The sequence below is a fragment of the Aphis gossypii genome, chromosome 1 (genome assembly GCF_020184175.1).
Source record: "Aphis gossypii isolate Hap1 chromosome 1, ASM2018417v2, whole genome shotgun sequence".
Taxonomy (NCBI): Eukaryota; Metazoa; Arthropoda; class Insecta; order Hemiptera; family Aphididae; genus Aphis; species Aphis gossypii.
Window position 1 is genome coordinate 24,721,219 of NC_065530.1, and position 17,438 is coordinate 24,738,656.

Below are 17,438 nucleotides of genomic sequence, written 5' to 3' on the forward strand. Positions count from 1 at the left end.
TTTTATAATATAGATTATATATAGTGATTTAACCGGTTAAGGGGGGGAGGAGAAAATAATGTACTAACCAAAATTGAAACCATAACCTAATTTTTTATATTTATAGGTACAAGTCTTAAAACTCATTTTAAGGCTTAGAAATAAATCGCTGTAGCTCGATATCGTTAGTTAATAATATTAGGTACATAATATAGAATATCTATATATAGTTCGTTAAAAAAGGTGCTATAACTTGTTTGAAAAAAATAATATGATGACAATGATATAATGATAATTAAAAAAATATATTATTGGGTTATTTTTGTAACTCACATAATGTGATAAAGTTGAGAAAATGTCAACACATTAAACAACAAGAGATAAGTGAAATAAATGTATTTTATACAAAAATTTTAATAACAAATATTATTATTTTATTAATGTATATTAAATATATTTATTATAGAATATTTAAAGATTTCTGCTTTTGGCATATCGGAGAAGGGATTTTATCCTTCGCCACCAACGCAAAAATTTCAGAGGGTGTGCAAGTACCCTCTTCCCAAAATTATGCCCTTGATTATATTACTCGCTGCTAATTCCAATATTTTACGCTGGTCAGACAGATATTATTTTTCATAATATCGTCGTCCGTTTTCTCCAAGTTATCTGCTACGCCGTCCAATTCTCAACGGTTCTCGATCAAACCGTTTTCACGTCGCTATTCGTAACTAATATCATATTAAATATTGTTCGTCGAATACATACATTTTTGAGTCTCTACATTTCCGGTCCGACAAAACATGTCGCTCGTTTTCGAGGATTATAAGCAGAGTGTGGTGCGTCAAGGTAAGCCACATAAATACGGAACAATCATCTGTATTATGTTACTCACGCCTCTACGATAATTATTTAAAATTTATTACAATTGAACATAATGTAGTGTTGTACATGTAACATATAGATAGATTTGTAAAATCTTAATAGAACCTTGATACACAATATATTGTCAAAAGATTACTATAAGTCCTTAGGTAAAATACAAGCTTGGTCTCTAGAGTCGATATACTTAAGTAATAGGTGATTAAAAATCTAAAATCTGAATTTTAATGAATGCATAATTTAAAATTTAAACTCATAAAACGGGTTATTCGTGTTTAAAACTACTCGGAAAAGTATACAATATGGGAATCTAACCTAAAGATGTATTTAGGCTTGAATACTGCCCCTAGTGTAATTTTTTGACATGAGTATTTCAACAAATATTTTTATTTTTTAAAAAACTTTTTATTTATTTAACTGGTTTTATTCAGTAATAAGCTATAAGTGATTATGAACGAAAACTAACTATTCTGAGACCACAGTATTACAGACGTTGCAGTGATTATATTACTAAGATTTGTTAATTTTTCATACTTAATAATATAACATATGTAGGTATACAATAAAATTATTTACTATTGTCAACAATATATATTTATAAGAGTAACCTGTAGGGGCAGCTGCAATGAAAATTTAGCAGTAGGTGCAGGTTAAAATACTATAAATGCGTAAATACTATCTTACACCGAGATATTGAAAGGAAGGATGAACGTCAAAAACCAACTTCAACATCCTGTACGTAATTTGAGCTTAAATATATATTAATATCCTTTAATTATTTATTCAATCTGAGGAATAATTTATTTGCAGGGTCCATAGTTAAAGATTTTATTTAATATTGTAATAACGCAAAATAATTGTACGTACAACTATTGTGTCTTTCGTCCCCTAATAAATTAAATTTCAATTTGCTAGATATTAGGATTATATTGTATTAGTATACATAATTATATGATTTAGAAAGTGAAAATTTTTGATTGGTTAAGCTTAAAATAGACTTGGAAATCACCCATTCATGTTGCATTTTCTAACTTTCGAGGTTAACCAATAAATGTGTATATTTATATGTAGACACAAAAGCAATCTAACTCTAATTTTAAAATTTCTATTGGTTGAAGAAAGTGATGAAATATTACAGATTTTTTTTTGAATAATTATTTATGATAAATAATAATTTATACATTTAATTTTAAGCTATGCTAATTACTTATCTTAGTATTTTATAAACGTGTTAAAAGTTTCAAAAATAAAAATTATTATAACAATATTTCATTTTATGTATCCAACATTATATTCAATTTCAAAAATGTCTTGATCTTATTTTTACAGTTCTTATTAAATTTTAAATCTCCAAAGCCTGAACATTGAATAGGTATAATCAAATCATGAGTAATATGTTATTATAAATATTTGCTAAAAGAAAGGAAATAAAACATTACATAGTGATTTTTACAAGAGTTTTATGTAGTACCTAGGTTCAATCATTTATTTATTTTTTATTCATTTAAATTATTTACAAACCTTATCTGTCCTAATTAATATCAGTATGACAACTAATACCTACGACGATTTAAAAATTATTCGTTGATGAAGCATTGGAGTAAATCATGATTTAGAATATAATGACATTCAAAACATGCAGTCGTGTAATTGATTATAAAATAAAGTAGTTAAGTCAACTTATTATTGTAAAGTATATGATATGCTATTAATGACTCGTTTATATATATTATGTTTTTACGTGGTCCCAAATAATTGATCAGAAATGAACCGAAATACCGCATCTATGTCGTCTGAATATACATATTAATATTTTCATAATCCGTATATTATAATACAATATATTATTTATACATAATATTATGGATTGCCAGTGGATACCTAACTAGACAGTAACTATACCTACCTATATACATTGATACACAGACACTTTACACCGGTTTTTTGATACATTATTGATGTCTTACACGAACGTCGAGTCTTTACAAAGGCACGAGAATAACATTTAATTTTAATAACTTATTATAACGCATATCATAATAATATTATAGAAAATTATTTTTGGCGGACAGAGGCCAGACTATTAATTATTGATGTTGACGTTTAAAATGTGCGGCGGCGGCTCGGCGCGGCCCGGTAGTGGCGAACGTGACGATCGCGCGCGCGATAGTTTAACGTCGATCTAGCTGGCTGCATTGGTTTGTTATTGTTATTCTAAACGCTACAACTTACGGCATAGAACAGCAGCTACCGCCGCCGTCGCCGCCACCACAATAACGGCGTCCCCGTAATATCGCCGCGCCACCCGCGTCAGTGCAGCGGAGCCCGATAACAGAACGTCAGTAGTGTGCGAGACACGCGCCGCGGTCCACCGTTTTTGCTCGAGCTTTAGGCGAACGTTTTTTTTTTTTCGATCTCGTATTTTAGTTAGTCGCGTAGTCGCAGCGGACGTGTGAAATTGTCACGGCAGCCGATTGCGTACTCGTATCTAACCGTTAGACGCGCGAAAATATTCGTCAGTAGAGCTCACCGACATTAGTCCCCGGGCAGCCGCCTCCACAGCAGCTGCGGAATGCCCGACGGTCGTCTTTCGTCAACGGAAAGTCGTCGGTTAGCGGTGAAAACGCACACAGAGCATCAGCTAGCGGGCCAGTTTGATCGATCGGTTTGACGACGACGACGATAATAATATTACCGTCACGTCCGCGACGATGTAGTATAGTTGCCGGTCGTCGGTCAGATTTTCGGTGTAATACCACGTCCCCGGTTTAGGGACTCGACCCGTTTTCGAGCGAATAAAACCGATTTCGATCGGTCGAAAAATATCGATTTTCGTTTGCCCGCGTTTTTTTTTTTTAAAAAAAATAAAAAGAAAAAAAGAACAAAGAAGACCGCGCGTAAGTTCGACGGCGAAAATAATCGTTACCGACGTATCGCGTCGTATTTTATCGTAAACGGTCTGCGAATTTGCTACCGGCGTCCACGACGGCGGACCCCACCACCCATCTCACCATGAACGCGATGCTGGCCGCGTGGACGTTGCTCGGCGTGGCCGCGTCGTCGGACCCGTGGCCGGCCGCCGCGTCCGCCGTCGACGAGACAGCCGACTCTTACACGACCGCGTACCTGAACGTGACCAGCTACGACGTGGTCACGGGCGCGGCGGTCCAGACGGAAAAATCGGAGATCGGCAAGTTCGGCGAGTATCACGTGGGGGCAGCGTCCGGGATGTTGCTTCACGTGATCGGCACGGACGGCGATCGCAACGGGTGCGCGCCCCCCGTGCACGTCCTCCAGGAGCCGCCGGACTCCGGGCCTTGGATAGCGTTGGTGCGCAGGGGCAAGTGCAGTTTCCAGACCAAAGTGGACAACGCGCGCCGGGCCGGCGCCTCGGCGGTGATCGTCTACAACGACCGCGAAGCTACCGACCTCGACAAGATGAAGCTTCTGCCTTCTGATCCGAGTGAGTACCTTTACGACTTCAATAATATCATTTCGTCTCGTCCCCGCGACGACGAATGAATCGCAACGACATTAGGTCGGCGGCGTTATTTATTTTTTTTTAAATCGTTAAAGTTGCACGACGTCGTTTCCCGGGACACACGCGTGGGATTAGAGTTGTTCGGTTTTCCCGGGAGACCGTATATACAATGAAATGTTTTTATTTTTTTTTTTTGATTGGCGTTTTCGAGAATATTCGCAACGAACAAAACACAATCAGCGTTTAACCCCCCCAAGACCTTGCTCGTTCACCCGTATATACAAAGTAATATTTTATTCTAATGATTAATGCGCTTTTACGCACCTCCGACACGAAAAAAAATATACACCCACTACCGCACTTTATCGGCGAGGAAACACGGCGAATATCTAAATTGACGAAAGCAGCGAACATTTCACAATACTGTATACCATCGTTTTGCAGAGTAATTTTTCAAACGGCTTCGGGCAAGGTTGCTGTTCGGACAAAATTCGATATAGTCTTGCCTTTATAATTTATTATGACTGTTTGCGTTTCCCGAGCAGAATATAGGTAACGTATACCACATGTGTTAAAAAATAAATACCCACTACACACGGAATAACTCAAAATAAAGGAACCCCGTGCCCCGTCCTCTTTATACAAACACGCAATTTAACGAATCTTTTACGACGGTGAAGAGTAGGGAAAACCGTCAGCCGTGTCACCCGCGTATATGAGCTTTGCACTCGAGAATCGTTGTTGAGCATGTCCGTTTTTAATAATAATAATAGTATTTATTACCATTCGGGTACGACGCACTCACTCAAAAACACTTATGCGTAACCTATAAATATTATGTACTTATTCTATAGTATACATAATTATTTATTATTCATTATTTACGTGTATATAATATTATATATATATAGTGCATTGTAGACTAAACCGTACGTAACCAGATTATTATTATTATCGATGGTTTACGGACTACAACAACATTGCTATAATACAATATTATCAATGCTATATTATTATCGTGTTCACAGTTAGCCCTATCGACTATCGTCATTTATTCGTGATGTATATATATTTTATTTATTTTTTTTACTCTTTCGAGCAATAATGAGCTAATAACTACAATATTATTTTTAGTGTTTTAATAATTAATCACTTTTTCTACAGCATTATAATAGTTACATTATTATAATTAATATATACAACGTAATATTTTTATTATTTGATATCCTATTAAAATATCGTTTATCTATTTATCAGTAAATTTATTTTTATACCCAATGTATATTTACTTGTTAAAATACACTATTCTGTGTTATGTTTTTTACCATGTTGATTGTAAAAATATAGATAAATTTTGTTGTTCTTATCGTGATGTAACTAACGATTGGTCAAAAAATAATAATAAATTACCTAGTACAAAAGTATACGAAAACAAAACAAATGATGATCAATTAAACATAATATTATTGAGACTTGTATACTATATTTATTACTACTAAGCACTAATAAACACTCTCATTTTCATTTTACTAGCTGAGCATTTTTGTCGTTGAACCTTTGAATCATTAAAAATAATTTAAATTAATCATTAGTATCAAAAAATTTGTTATGTTTATGTGTTTGGAATATATTTGTTTTGTCCATTCTAAAGTAAATAACTTTTAATAATATGTATAAGAATTAATATTATAAAAAATTATAATATATTTTATTAAAAGAAGCCCGTGGAAGGAATATTTCTATTCATTATTTAATAACATATTTTTATGGATAACTCTTAGTTCAATAAAAACATATTATAATATTCATCTATTATTGTTAGTGCTATTAATGATACATTTTTGGCTATTGCGTATAATCAATGATTATTATAAAAAAAAAAAAAAAAAAATGGACGTATTCGCTGTTTTCACGTAGATACCTACCTACATAAATAGGTGACAATGGTAAAAACCGTTTGTAAAGTTGTAAATGAAAAAACGTTCTATAGCTTTACTTGAAACAATTATTTCCACTTATCCTTTGTTATACGAACTATGTAGGTACAAGTATATATTAAACTTTAAGAAGATCGTTTTTGGATATTTCTGATAGAAAAAATAACACAAAAACTGTAAAAATTGTACGTTACATATAACTTTTGCAAAACAAATAATATCAAAAGCTATACTTTTAAATATTCACACATAATTATTATACATACGTATATAAGAGTATATAATTTGGTCCATGTATACTGCAGCGATGATGGTAAGATTCTATCTATTGTCTTGGCGGTGCCGCTACACGCGATAACGGTAAATTGTGTTCAGATGTATTTTAATATTAGAATATTAGATACGTTTCCATCAAGCCGCAAACGCGGACGAATACAAATTCGGTACATCGAAATGTACCGAACACAAGAACTAAATTTTGTACCATTTATTTTCGTTCAAGCCGGTGGTGATAAGATCAAATAAAATGCTACCTATTTTATGTGAACGACATTCGGACATTTAATTCAGCCCGTAATCGTCTCAACGGTTTGCTAAAAAATGAATAAATCTGTGTCGTTCAATATCTACTGAATACTCGCAAATAGCACCGCTTAGAATGTTTAGACTATTCGTTGGTGTTTGTTCTCCGGTGTGTTCGATATTGTAATGATGACTGAATTCAAAATAAATAAATGTATTAATACAGTGAAACCTCTAAGTATCAAACACTATCGGTTGCCTAAATTTTTCTTGCTATTTAGAAGTACCCACTATTTTAGCAAAGATTGAAGGTAAATGAAAAAATGAACAATATCGAAATATATATATATATATATATATATATATATGTATATTTATATAGCACTTATATGTATGAATATATTTTTAAATATTATTATTTAAAATAAAACTAGTTATCGAATTAGACAGGTATTTCCTATTACGATAAAATAAACTGTATAATAATCTGAAAAATGCCAGTGTACATTTTAATAAAATATACTTAAATAATAATTACATTAATTCAAATAACACTATAATTACACAAACTTATCAAACTTTAGTTATTTTAGGGGCCGTTCTTACAATGTCCGGTAAGTGTTAAGACTAACCGGTAGAATTCTATCGGTTAACTCATGATAAATTTCTCCGGTTAGCGTTATCAAGCACTAACCGAACACGGAACATAGTAAGAACGGCCTTACGTGTCCGTTATTTAGAGAATACCGTATTTAGGGGTTATCTTATAGATAAGTAATGAAAAAATTACCTTTTCTGGATTTTTTTTTTATCCATTTAAAGGTTCCGTTAAGGGAGGTTTCACTGTATTATCTAAAATTACGACCATTTCTCTTCAATCACCCTTAATTGAATAACGTTCATGATGTATATTTATATATTATAACATTTTATTTGATCTTACCAGCACTGACAATTCGAATCACTATACGAACCCGAACGAATTGTAGATACAAACGGTTTTTGTTCATGTTACACTTATGTGGTTAGTACATTTTGATCCAAATTCAGCCACTTGCATTTGGTGATTAATACAAAGATAAATACAAATTTACTACTACCTACTGCTATAGTGCTATAACGCCGCAGTTAGTGTGTTAGCTATATCTTTTTTTAATGGATAGAAATCATTAGTTAAAAATGTATTTAGTTTTTATCATAATTCATAACTAACACCAACTGTACTTATATTAATAAATTATTTGGAGACATCCTGATCATTTTTAATGAAATTGAATTAGCCCCAGTGGCAGTACCTTAACTACGGGATGTGCAAGGTGTTACTGCACACATGCCCTCATATTTTAAAGTGCTCCCTTTCTTTTAAATTTGATACTTTAACCTATAACCTATTGTCAATTTATTGTTTCTTTTTTAATCTAAGAAAAAAAATATTATCCATATAACAATAGTTATTGACAAAAGTTGACAGTTGAGATTTTCTAAGAAATAGAATTATTCAAATGAAAAAATTGTAGTATTGTGATTACACATATTTAACCATAAACAGATTATTTTATACTACTGTTAGGTACTATTTTTTCATTGATTTGTTAAACTCCTTGTTATTATTAAATTGAACATTATTATCATAATCTCTAATCACTGAAAAAGCATAATAGAAACCTAACAAATTTAGTTTTTAATAATTATTATTGGAGATCAATATCTGTACTGTTGTATATTATACATGTATAGTCAGGATGTTAGTTTATAAATTGTAATAACTTATCATAGTTGGTTTAAATTTAAAAAAAACCCAATTATACTCTTATACATGAGCCTTCAAACATGTAGTTACAGCACTGGTTATCCCCATGTCCTTGTTGTACACTTCGCTCTATGTAAAATTTAGGGCACTACGTCCAGTCATAATAAGTAACGTAAATAAGACGATGATAAATAAAACCATGTCAATTTTTTTAAGAGGTAAAGAATAACGAAAATTTAATATCAATAAAATTACTTTTTTTGTGTCATTATGTCCTTTGCTTTCAGGATATAGTTATAGTTTAATTTAAAAGAGTTATAAACGCTTATTTGGGTTTGATCGGGTTTGATCATAGTTTACTACAATTTTTTTTCTATAACATACAACGGAGATGTATTTTTTTATGTATGGATGATGTTATAATTAAGCATAATAGATTAAGTAAAGTCTGTTGGTAAGGAGTAATATAATATTTATTTATATAAAGTATATAGATACTCGTACAATCATACCCAAGTATACCTATCAATAATCAGTACTCACACACATTACACATATAAATATTATTATTTATTATTAATTGCATATTACATGAATAACAAATTAAAAATACTTAGACTTAGGGTATTTTTTGTACCTAGTTTGGCTTTCGAAATATTTTTGGTAATATTTATGAACAACCTTCTCATAATAGGTATGTGATTATTGAAAATTTTAATAATATAATAATATTTTCTATTATCATAGTACGGTCTATTATACATCCGGGCATCATCGTAAATGTAATGAATTTAGTCTAACAAAAACTAGAGAAATGATTATACCCAGTATATTTTAGTTTATCCCCCGTAGGCATATTCCCTAATATAATACTGAATATACCTAATAACTTATACTAAGTAAATAACTTAATATGATGGAGTTATCCTTACCTCCCTATAGCTAATTATACATTTATGACTTTATGTAAGCTATCATAATATCTTATGTTTTAATCATTTCACTTTTACATTATACCTTTATACATATTATAGATATAATTAGTATTATTTTAGTTAATAGTTTATAGTATGACTGTCATATCACTTTGTCATATATTTATACATGAATATACAAACTATACATAATATATATTTCCTACTTTATGATATAATAACTGTGAAGTACTTTATAATCTATATATCTATACTTCTTATGTATACCTATATAATATAAGTACATAACCTGATCAATTATAGTGTGATCACGATTTCAGATATCACTAAATATTTTGATCAGATGTAAATGAATACAAAAATATCACATAAAAAAAAATATTATTCAAATTAATTTAATATTTTTGATATCACAATTCGATATCCAAAAATTAATCATAAAAATTAAAAACCTACAATTTATATTTATATGTGTAAGCCAAAAATGTTAAAAATTTAAAAATTTCACAAAACGTGTATTTCAGTACGTCTTTCTAGATCCCCTTCCCAAAAAAAAAATCATTTCAGTAAGTACAAGAGCATCCATCTGAAATATTTAGTGTTACTTAAGATCGCGGTGATCAATTTATATACAATATATTATAGATTATAGATACTCATTAAGTATACATTACAAATTTGAATTTACGGTTGTTTTAATCATTAATTACTCTATTTGTACTGGTTGATGAACGAATACAACAGGTATTTTTATGTTATTAATTAACGGTTAGATAAATATTTTAATAAAAATGTTTTATTTTTTTCAATGAACTAGATTTAACATTATTACTATATTATTGTTTTCTTAGGACTAATTTTACTCTACATATTATCCTGCTAACCAAAAGCTTTGAATTTTACAGTGTAGATACAGTTGAATTATTAATGTTAATAATATATGATAACGCAAACATAGTAGATTTATAACCGCATACGCGTAATTGAATGAAGGAGTCTTTTTGTAAATAGATATAATTATTGAGTTTGTGATATGCAAAAAGATCAGTCGTCTTAGAAATAAAATTTTATTTTCATACGAAAATCAACGATAAACCTATGTTTAAAATATCTGTAGTGTCATATAAATATTTAATTCATCTTTATGTACTTTTTTATTGAAACCCTTCGGGTTTAGTTTTTGTGAAGTCTCTTCTTTATATTAACATACATATTCATTATGATTTTTTTATTACTTAATATACTATAAAATTATTAGAAAGTTATTAGTAAGATCTTGAAATTAAAAAAATTAAATAAATTTAATTAAACCATTTAGGTATTATCACAGAAAATGTATAATACCCTGTACTATGGTGATGTAATACATATGTCTAAACTGTTAAATTTATAGTGATTTATACTATTATACTACATACTAATTATATTAATTTAAATATATTTTCAAAGCATTCTGTTGAACTGATTTTGCGCATTAAATTCATAATTTTATAATAATGAAAAATAACATAAAATAAATGTTTGTATTTTATTAATCTATATTATCATATATTGTATATTAAATTATTTAGTTTAGTTAAAAATTATGAAAAATTATATATGATAATAAAAAAATACACTTTGAAATAAATAAAAAAAAAAAAATTGTTTTCAAAAACAACTAAAAATTTGTAAATTTTTATAGTCCAGAACTTCTATAAAATCTAATAAAATATAAAATCGTGTAATATATTATTATATATAAAAATAATAAATTATAGTGTGATTTTCAAAATAGGCAGATAATTTATGTCATTAACATAAATTAGTTTATTTTACAAAATTATCGACCACTTTCGTGCTTATAATACTAATCGGATATCAAACACACAATGTTTTACGAAACTTTTGGCTGCTCCCCATTGCCAAGGTTTTGTTTGTAGTGCCAAGCAATCTATTTTTGTAGTTTATTATTTTGTACCAAACGAAATAAAGCGGACAGAAAAATAATTTAAATTGTGTTAACAAAATAAAAACCGAAAAACGAGGTCGGCCACTAAAATTTTACACATCTCTGCAGGAAGTCTAAGGCCATAACCTTAAAATAATAATAATCGAGAAAAATTTTTATTTTTTTATTTTCATTCTTCCTATCCATTCTCTAAAAATATCAATGAACCTTCGTATGTTTGATGTTCACTTATTCATTTCATTATATTATTATTAATGTTTTATTACGTTCTTCTAGAAGCTAGAACAAATACAGTTTCAATCGTTATCATTTTCGTTTAGATTTTGTCTCATTTACAAATTATAGTTATATAAAAAACATAATTTATACCCTATTTTCTCAATTAATACGAGTAAATTGCATTTTGTCCTCTTTTAGATTAGATTAAGTAAAACCAAACTTAAGTCTTGTTTTATTCGCTTGTTTTAGAGAAAATAAAACAAGCAAATTCTTCAATAATAATAAATAATGAATTTTAAATTATTTCACTCAAAACAGAGATTATAATTTCTTTTGTTTAAAGTTCATAACTTGCATTTCATACGAAATTGTCAATTTACACACTCTACTCTTAAAACCATATGTTTCAACTATTTGTAATCTCATTGACACATTTCTAAATAATATTATAAATAGTCAGGAACAGTTATACATTAGTAATAATTATATGATAGAATATAAAACCAACATATAAAGTTGGCCTCAATGAATTACATCAGACTGCATTATTAAGTACGCAGAACATAATATATTTGAATTATATAATATTATCTATAATATTCCTATCATATTTAGTTACTACGTTTAAATATTAGATCATAATTCGTTAGACTTTGCTTCTTAAAAATATATATTTTATTTATAATTAGATAGATGATGTAAATTAATTAGGACGTGTAGAAGAAAATTATTATAACGTATATAAAAAATTATGTAAAGGTAAAAAGCAGAGGGCTTCCTTAAAAATTAATTAATTGAAATATTTTTCTTTTTAAATATTATTTGTAAAAAAAGTACTAGATATATAAAATATATTTTACTCATAGTATCAGTGATCAATATATTGACTGAAAATAAAAGTTAAAAATTCTTCATATTCCATTAACTACTTGCGTCAATAGCAACTTCCATAATATTTTAAGTTATAATTATACTTCAGGTTTCAATATTTATACAATAAATTAAATAATTCATTGTTTATAAAAAAACGATTCCCAACAAAGCAGACGGACAATTTGAACTTCGAAAGTTTATAAAATTAATCTGTACGCATATCTTTTTAATATTTTTAAACTTTTATAAAAATAACTTATGAGAGACACTAGGTATATCAAATTTGAAAGTCATTTAAGTATTGAAATGGAAAATTTTATGAATTCTTAAAAACATAATAAGTAATTGAGATTTAAATAAATAGATTCTGAGTGCAGTATGAGACTGTTGTTTTTGTCTAAAGTTAAATTATACCATTTATTAGTATTGTATTTATATGCCTACCTAGTTGTATTAAATAATTTCTAAAATCAATGAATATTTTTTTCCAATTAAAAACAAAAATATACTATAATAAAGAAAATTATATACGTTTTGTTTATAATAAAATTATAACTATTACGGTATTTACATTATTCACAAGATACATATTTATGTACCAATAGAAAACAATTTAAATACTTTATCATAATAATAAAGAGTATAATCTTTGATCACAATCAGGTATTTGTAATAAAAAAATAATTTTAACAAAATATTTCACAAGTCTATCTAATACATTTTATGAAATTTTTAAACACATTATATGCAATGATGACAGTTTACAATGTAAATAGCCACAATAATTATAGTTGATTTACTATAAAACTATTTACATAGGAAGACTACAAAAAATCGATCTTATTAATCATTGGGTGAAAACTTTAATACGGTAAAGTTTTTTTTACGACTTACCCCGAGATGTAATCTATTTTCCTAGGTTCCTAGATTAATATTTGTAAAACAGATGTTTCGGGACAATTTTTTGAGAGTTAATTAAAAGCTCTTCAAAATTAACTGCTAGAGTAATAGACCAATTTTTGGTAATTAGATCATTAAATTCAATGGTATGTATGCAAATTTACCAATGTTGAGAAGTAGTTGATTGTAAATAATGTATGGAGACTTTATTTATGCTGCTTATGCGTATTTCTGTTCTGGTTGTCACCCCTTCAATGGATCCTCGTCTGACATTTTATTCTGTAAATTTTGATGTTTATTTAGATTAAATATATTTATGGGTTGCATCGTATTTATAAGTTTGTCAGAAAGTTTTTTGTGAAAAGAAAGTTCAAATACTTTAATAAATAAAACAATAAAAATACATGAAAAAAAATATAAAACACGTTCAGTGCCATAATACATTGTGGTAATGGTGTACTGTATATATATGTCACTGTTTAGTTTTTAGTGATCATACAGGATACAATTACAATATCACATTACTATGGTTAAACAAATGTGTTACTGATTATTATTTGGATATAAAATTTCAACATTTAGTTCATACATGTCAAATCTTCAGCTTTTTAGCTTTCCTCGTTATAAACATAAAATAAATATGTTATTTCATTATGCCTACCTATATTTTTTTAAATTCAATATTTTAATTATTTATCATTATAATCTAATGATATAAATAATATTACTAAATTTAATTCAAATAGAAAAAATGAAAATTATTATAATATACCTATCCTATCTTCGGTTTAATTTTCATAGAATACGAGTATAATATATTATGTCTATACAATGATCAACAACTTACTGTCGAATTTTTTAAAGTAGTCTTAATAAAATATTTTTAATATTTATTTCCACTAATTTTATAAAAAATCAATATTCTAATATGTGTTAAATCGTTGTTATTATTATTGTTATATAATATATGATTACAATTGTTAGTTATTGTGTTAAAAAATATTTCAACTTTTTTTCAATTATGTTCTGACTTCGTATTAATTTTATTTTATTACAATCGGTACCTAATTTAATTAAATATTCAAAATTATTCTGACGTTAATATTGTTATTAGATATGATAAACAATACTATTATATAATGCACTCTTATTTATATGAAATTTATTATATTAATATTGTTTCTAGTATTATTTTGTAATTGTTCCTAATTTAAAGTTTTAAATAATATTGTATTTGAGTCATATGATAAATTATTTCTAATTGCAGTATCCATTTTTTTTTTTTTTACTTTGTTTTATATCTTCTAAAAAATAATATTCATGAATTATGGACTATAATCATCGGTACACGGATTATCGCTGTATTGAACCACAAAACATATTATCTAATAAAACGAACATTATTAACTTAAGATTTTGACATGTATGCTTTTTATCTAGTATTATAATTTATAACCAAGATAGAATTAAATCTAATCGATCACCAAGATGGAACTTTATAATGTGTCCCTTTTAAATAACTAAAAATAATTATTATTAGAAAAAAGTGAACCTTACCTCTTCGAGCATACACATTGGACTCGATTATTTAACTGATTTTTAGACTTAATCATTTTTAAATTTATTACGTTAAATGCATAATATAGCATAAGTTAGGAGATAAGCAACTAGATGAGGTCCACGTACCTTTTTTTTATCTAACCCGTACGACGTTTTTAAATTACTTAATAGGTTTTTTAATATTAAAACATGTGACAAATATAAAAGGGTTATGTTAATTGTAAATTTTATTTATATTTTTTTTACTTTCTATAATATCGAATTAATTAGATTTTTCAGTTCTAAAAATTGACGCTATTTTTAGTCCATACCTGTTATATACTATAAATATAACTTTTTAGATTAACAACATATTATATATTATATTAGACTTATATTATAGGTGTATACATATTTTATGTTAAATCTGAAATAAATTCAATTTATTGTATTCTAAAAAGAAATTATTTGAACAAGAGATTTAATATATTTATTAATATTGATTGGTAATTATTTGTATAAAATCTATTTCAGTTGATTAAGTATTTAATATTTTAAACTTGAACTTCAATCCGTAAAGTCGCACATTTTTAAACTTCCTTATCTTCTTTAAGTATTTATTATAGTTGTTATTAATCAATAGTTAAAATTACACAAAAAGGATATTGTAAAACTTATACTATTTTGAACATCCCTGCAGTATCTTGTACAACAATATTGCATTATTTTAAATTAAATAATCTATTCATTAATTTGCTTATAACCAAAATATTCTTTATACGATAAATTACTGCTTTCTTTAATATCAACCAAATTACAGTATAAATATTTCAAAAATATTAATTATACTTACCTTAGGACATCATTTCACATAAAAGTTCTAAACATAAAATTTAGTTAAATAATATTTACCTATAGCAAAGCTCGCCGGCCAATACTTTTTGCTAATCCAATGAAATATAATAATAAATTTAAAATTATAAAATGTTGAAAGTAAATATAAATAATCACCTATTTTTAATAGAAGAGAAATTATTCTGATTCGACTAAGTACCAATATTCCTTTTTTTAAACATAAGTTAAAAACAAAGCTTTTTAGTTTTTAAGTAAAAGCACTGTTAGGAGTAGGGAATATGAGTCCACTTACGTACCTCACTTGATTCTTTATTTCTAATTTTTTTTTCTTGAATTACCTAACATGTTAAATTTAATAACTATGTATATTAATGACTATTATATCATATTTTAATAATTTACTAATAGTGTAAAGAAGAAAAGTATTCTTAATTTTAATCTGCTCCATATACCTAGGTAGTACAGTATTTATATGATTAAGTTTACAAAACATCAATATAATATTATATAAATAAAAGATATTTATAGTTTCAAAATATTTTTCAGTAATTTGTTTATAGTTTAAGATATATATTACACATTTTACATTAGTACATAACACATTTAAACATCTATTAAATTTCTTGATTAGGAGCTTCAAGGTGGCGTGTCGATTGTTTATCCGGCTTCCGCATAATATAATTTAATATAACCATGTCTTTATGATATGGTTAGAATAATCAAAATTATTTATTGTCTTTAGAGTAATCTGGACAGTGTTATTATAACTGGTTACAACATTATATAATTTATTAATAACCATATTTTTTTTATTTTTTTTTTTGTTATAATATTTTTATGTTTTATGGCTAAACATACATCTTTTATTCAGTATTTCTACATGACTTATTTAGTCGTTTGCACTTGACATTAGTACTCAAAAACTCATTTATATATTTAAATTCTAAAAATATCACATGATATAATATAATTTATATATATTAAGTTCTTATGTACTGTTTAGACTTTTAGAGTGTGTTTTAAAGGTAAAGAAATCAGAGGTAATTGTTATTTGAATTTCTACTCGAGTGATAATTCAATTATTATTCATCGCCTGTTAGTTTTTTTTATAAAACATTATTATCGAACGAATCATCCGAAATTATTCATGTCGCGTATTCTTTTGTCTTACACAATAAATAATATTTATTCGATATACGGAATATAAATTTCAATTATATAATATACGCAGTAAAATAGCAACAAAGGTATACAATATTATTATTGCAGAACTATACAAAACGTAATACGGACACTCTTAAAACTTTAAAAACAGAAAGTACAAAATAATTATTTTTTTAGTAATTCCATTTAATCATTTAAAATTGATTTTTTTTATAATTTTTCATTTTAATATTTGTTTAGTTGATTATTCAATAACCCAAAATATTTTATTTGCAAATATGAAAATACAAAAAAAAAATGTATAAGCTGTTTGTTTGAATAAATAATTATATGCATTTTAGAACTTTAGAAAAGATAATAATTCAAACCAGTAAACGACTTTAACGATGTGCTTATTCTTAAAAATATAGTTATTCTGAGAATAATAATTATGTTCAATGTTATAATGAAT

General features: G+C 27.3%; 1 protein-coding gene across 5 annotated transcripts in view; it reads left to right on the forward strand.

Moving 5' to 3' along the window:
- The first annotated feature begins 3,123 nt into the window (after positions 1-3,123).
- LOC114129849 (E3 ubiquitin-protein ligase goliath) overlaps positions 3,124-17,438 on the forward strand; it is a 51,249-nt gene continuing 36,934 nt past the window's right edge. For 2 of the 5 annotated variants that reach the window (XR_007603203.1, XR_007603204.1), the window contains exon 1: positions 3,127-4,324. Coding sequence is in view for 3 of the 5 variants with exons in the window: in XM_050197438.1 (XP_050053395.1) it covers positions 3,874-4,324 (451 nt within the window). In the remaining 2 variants the exon portion in view is untranslated. Of the gene's footprint in view, positions 4,325-17,438 lie in introns of all 5 variants that reach the window. The other 3 variants (XM_050197438.1, XM_050197437.1, XM_050197439.1) reach the window with 3 other exon arrangements.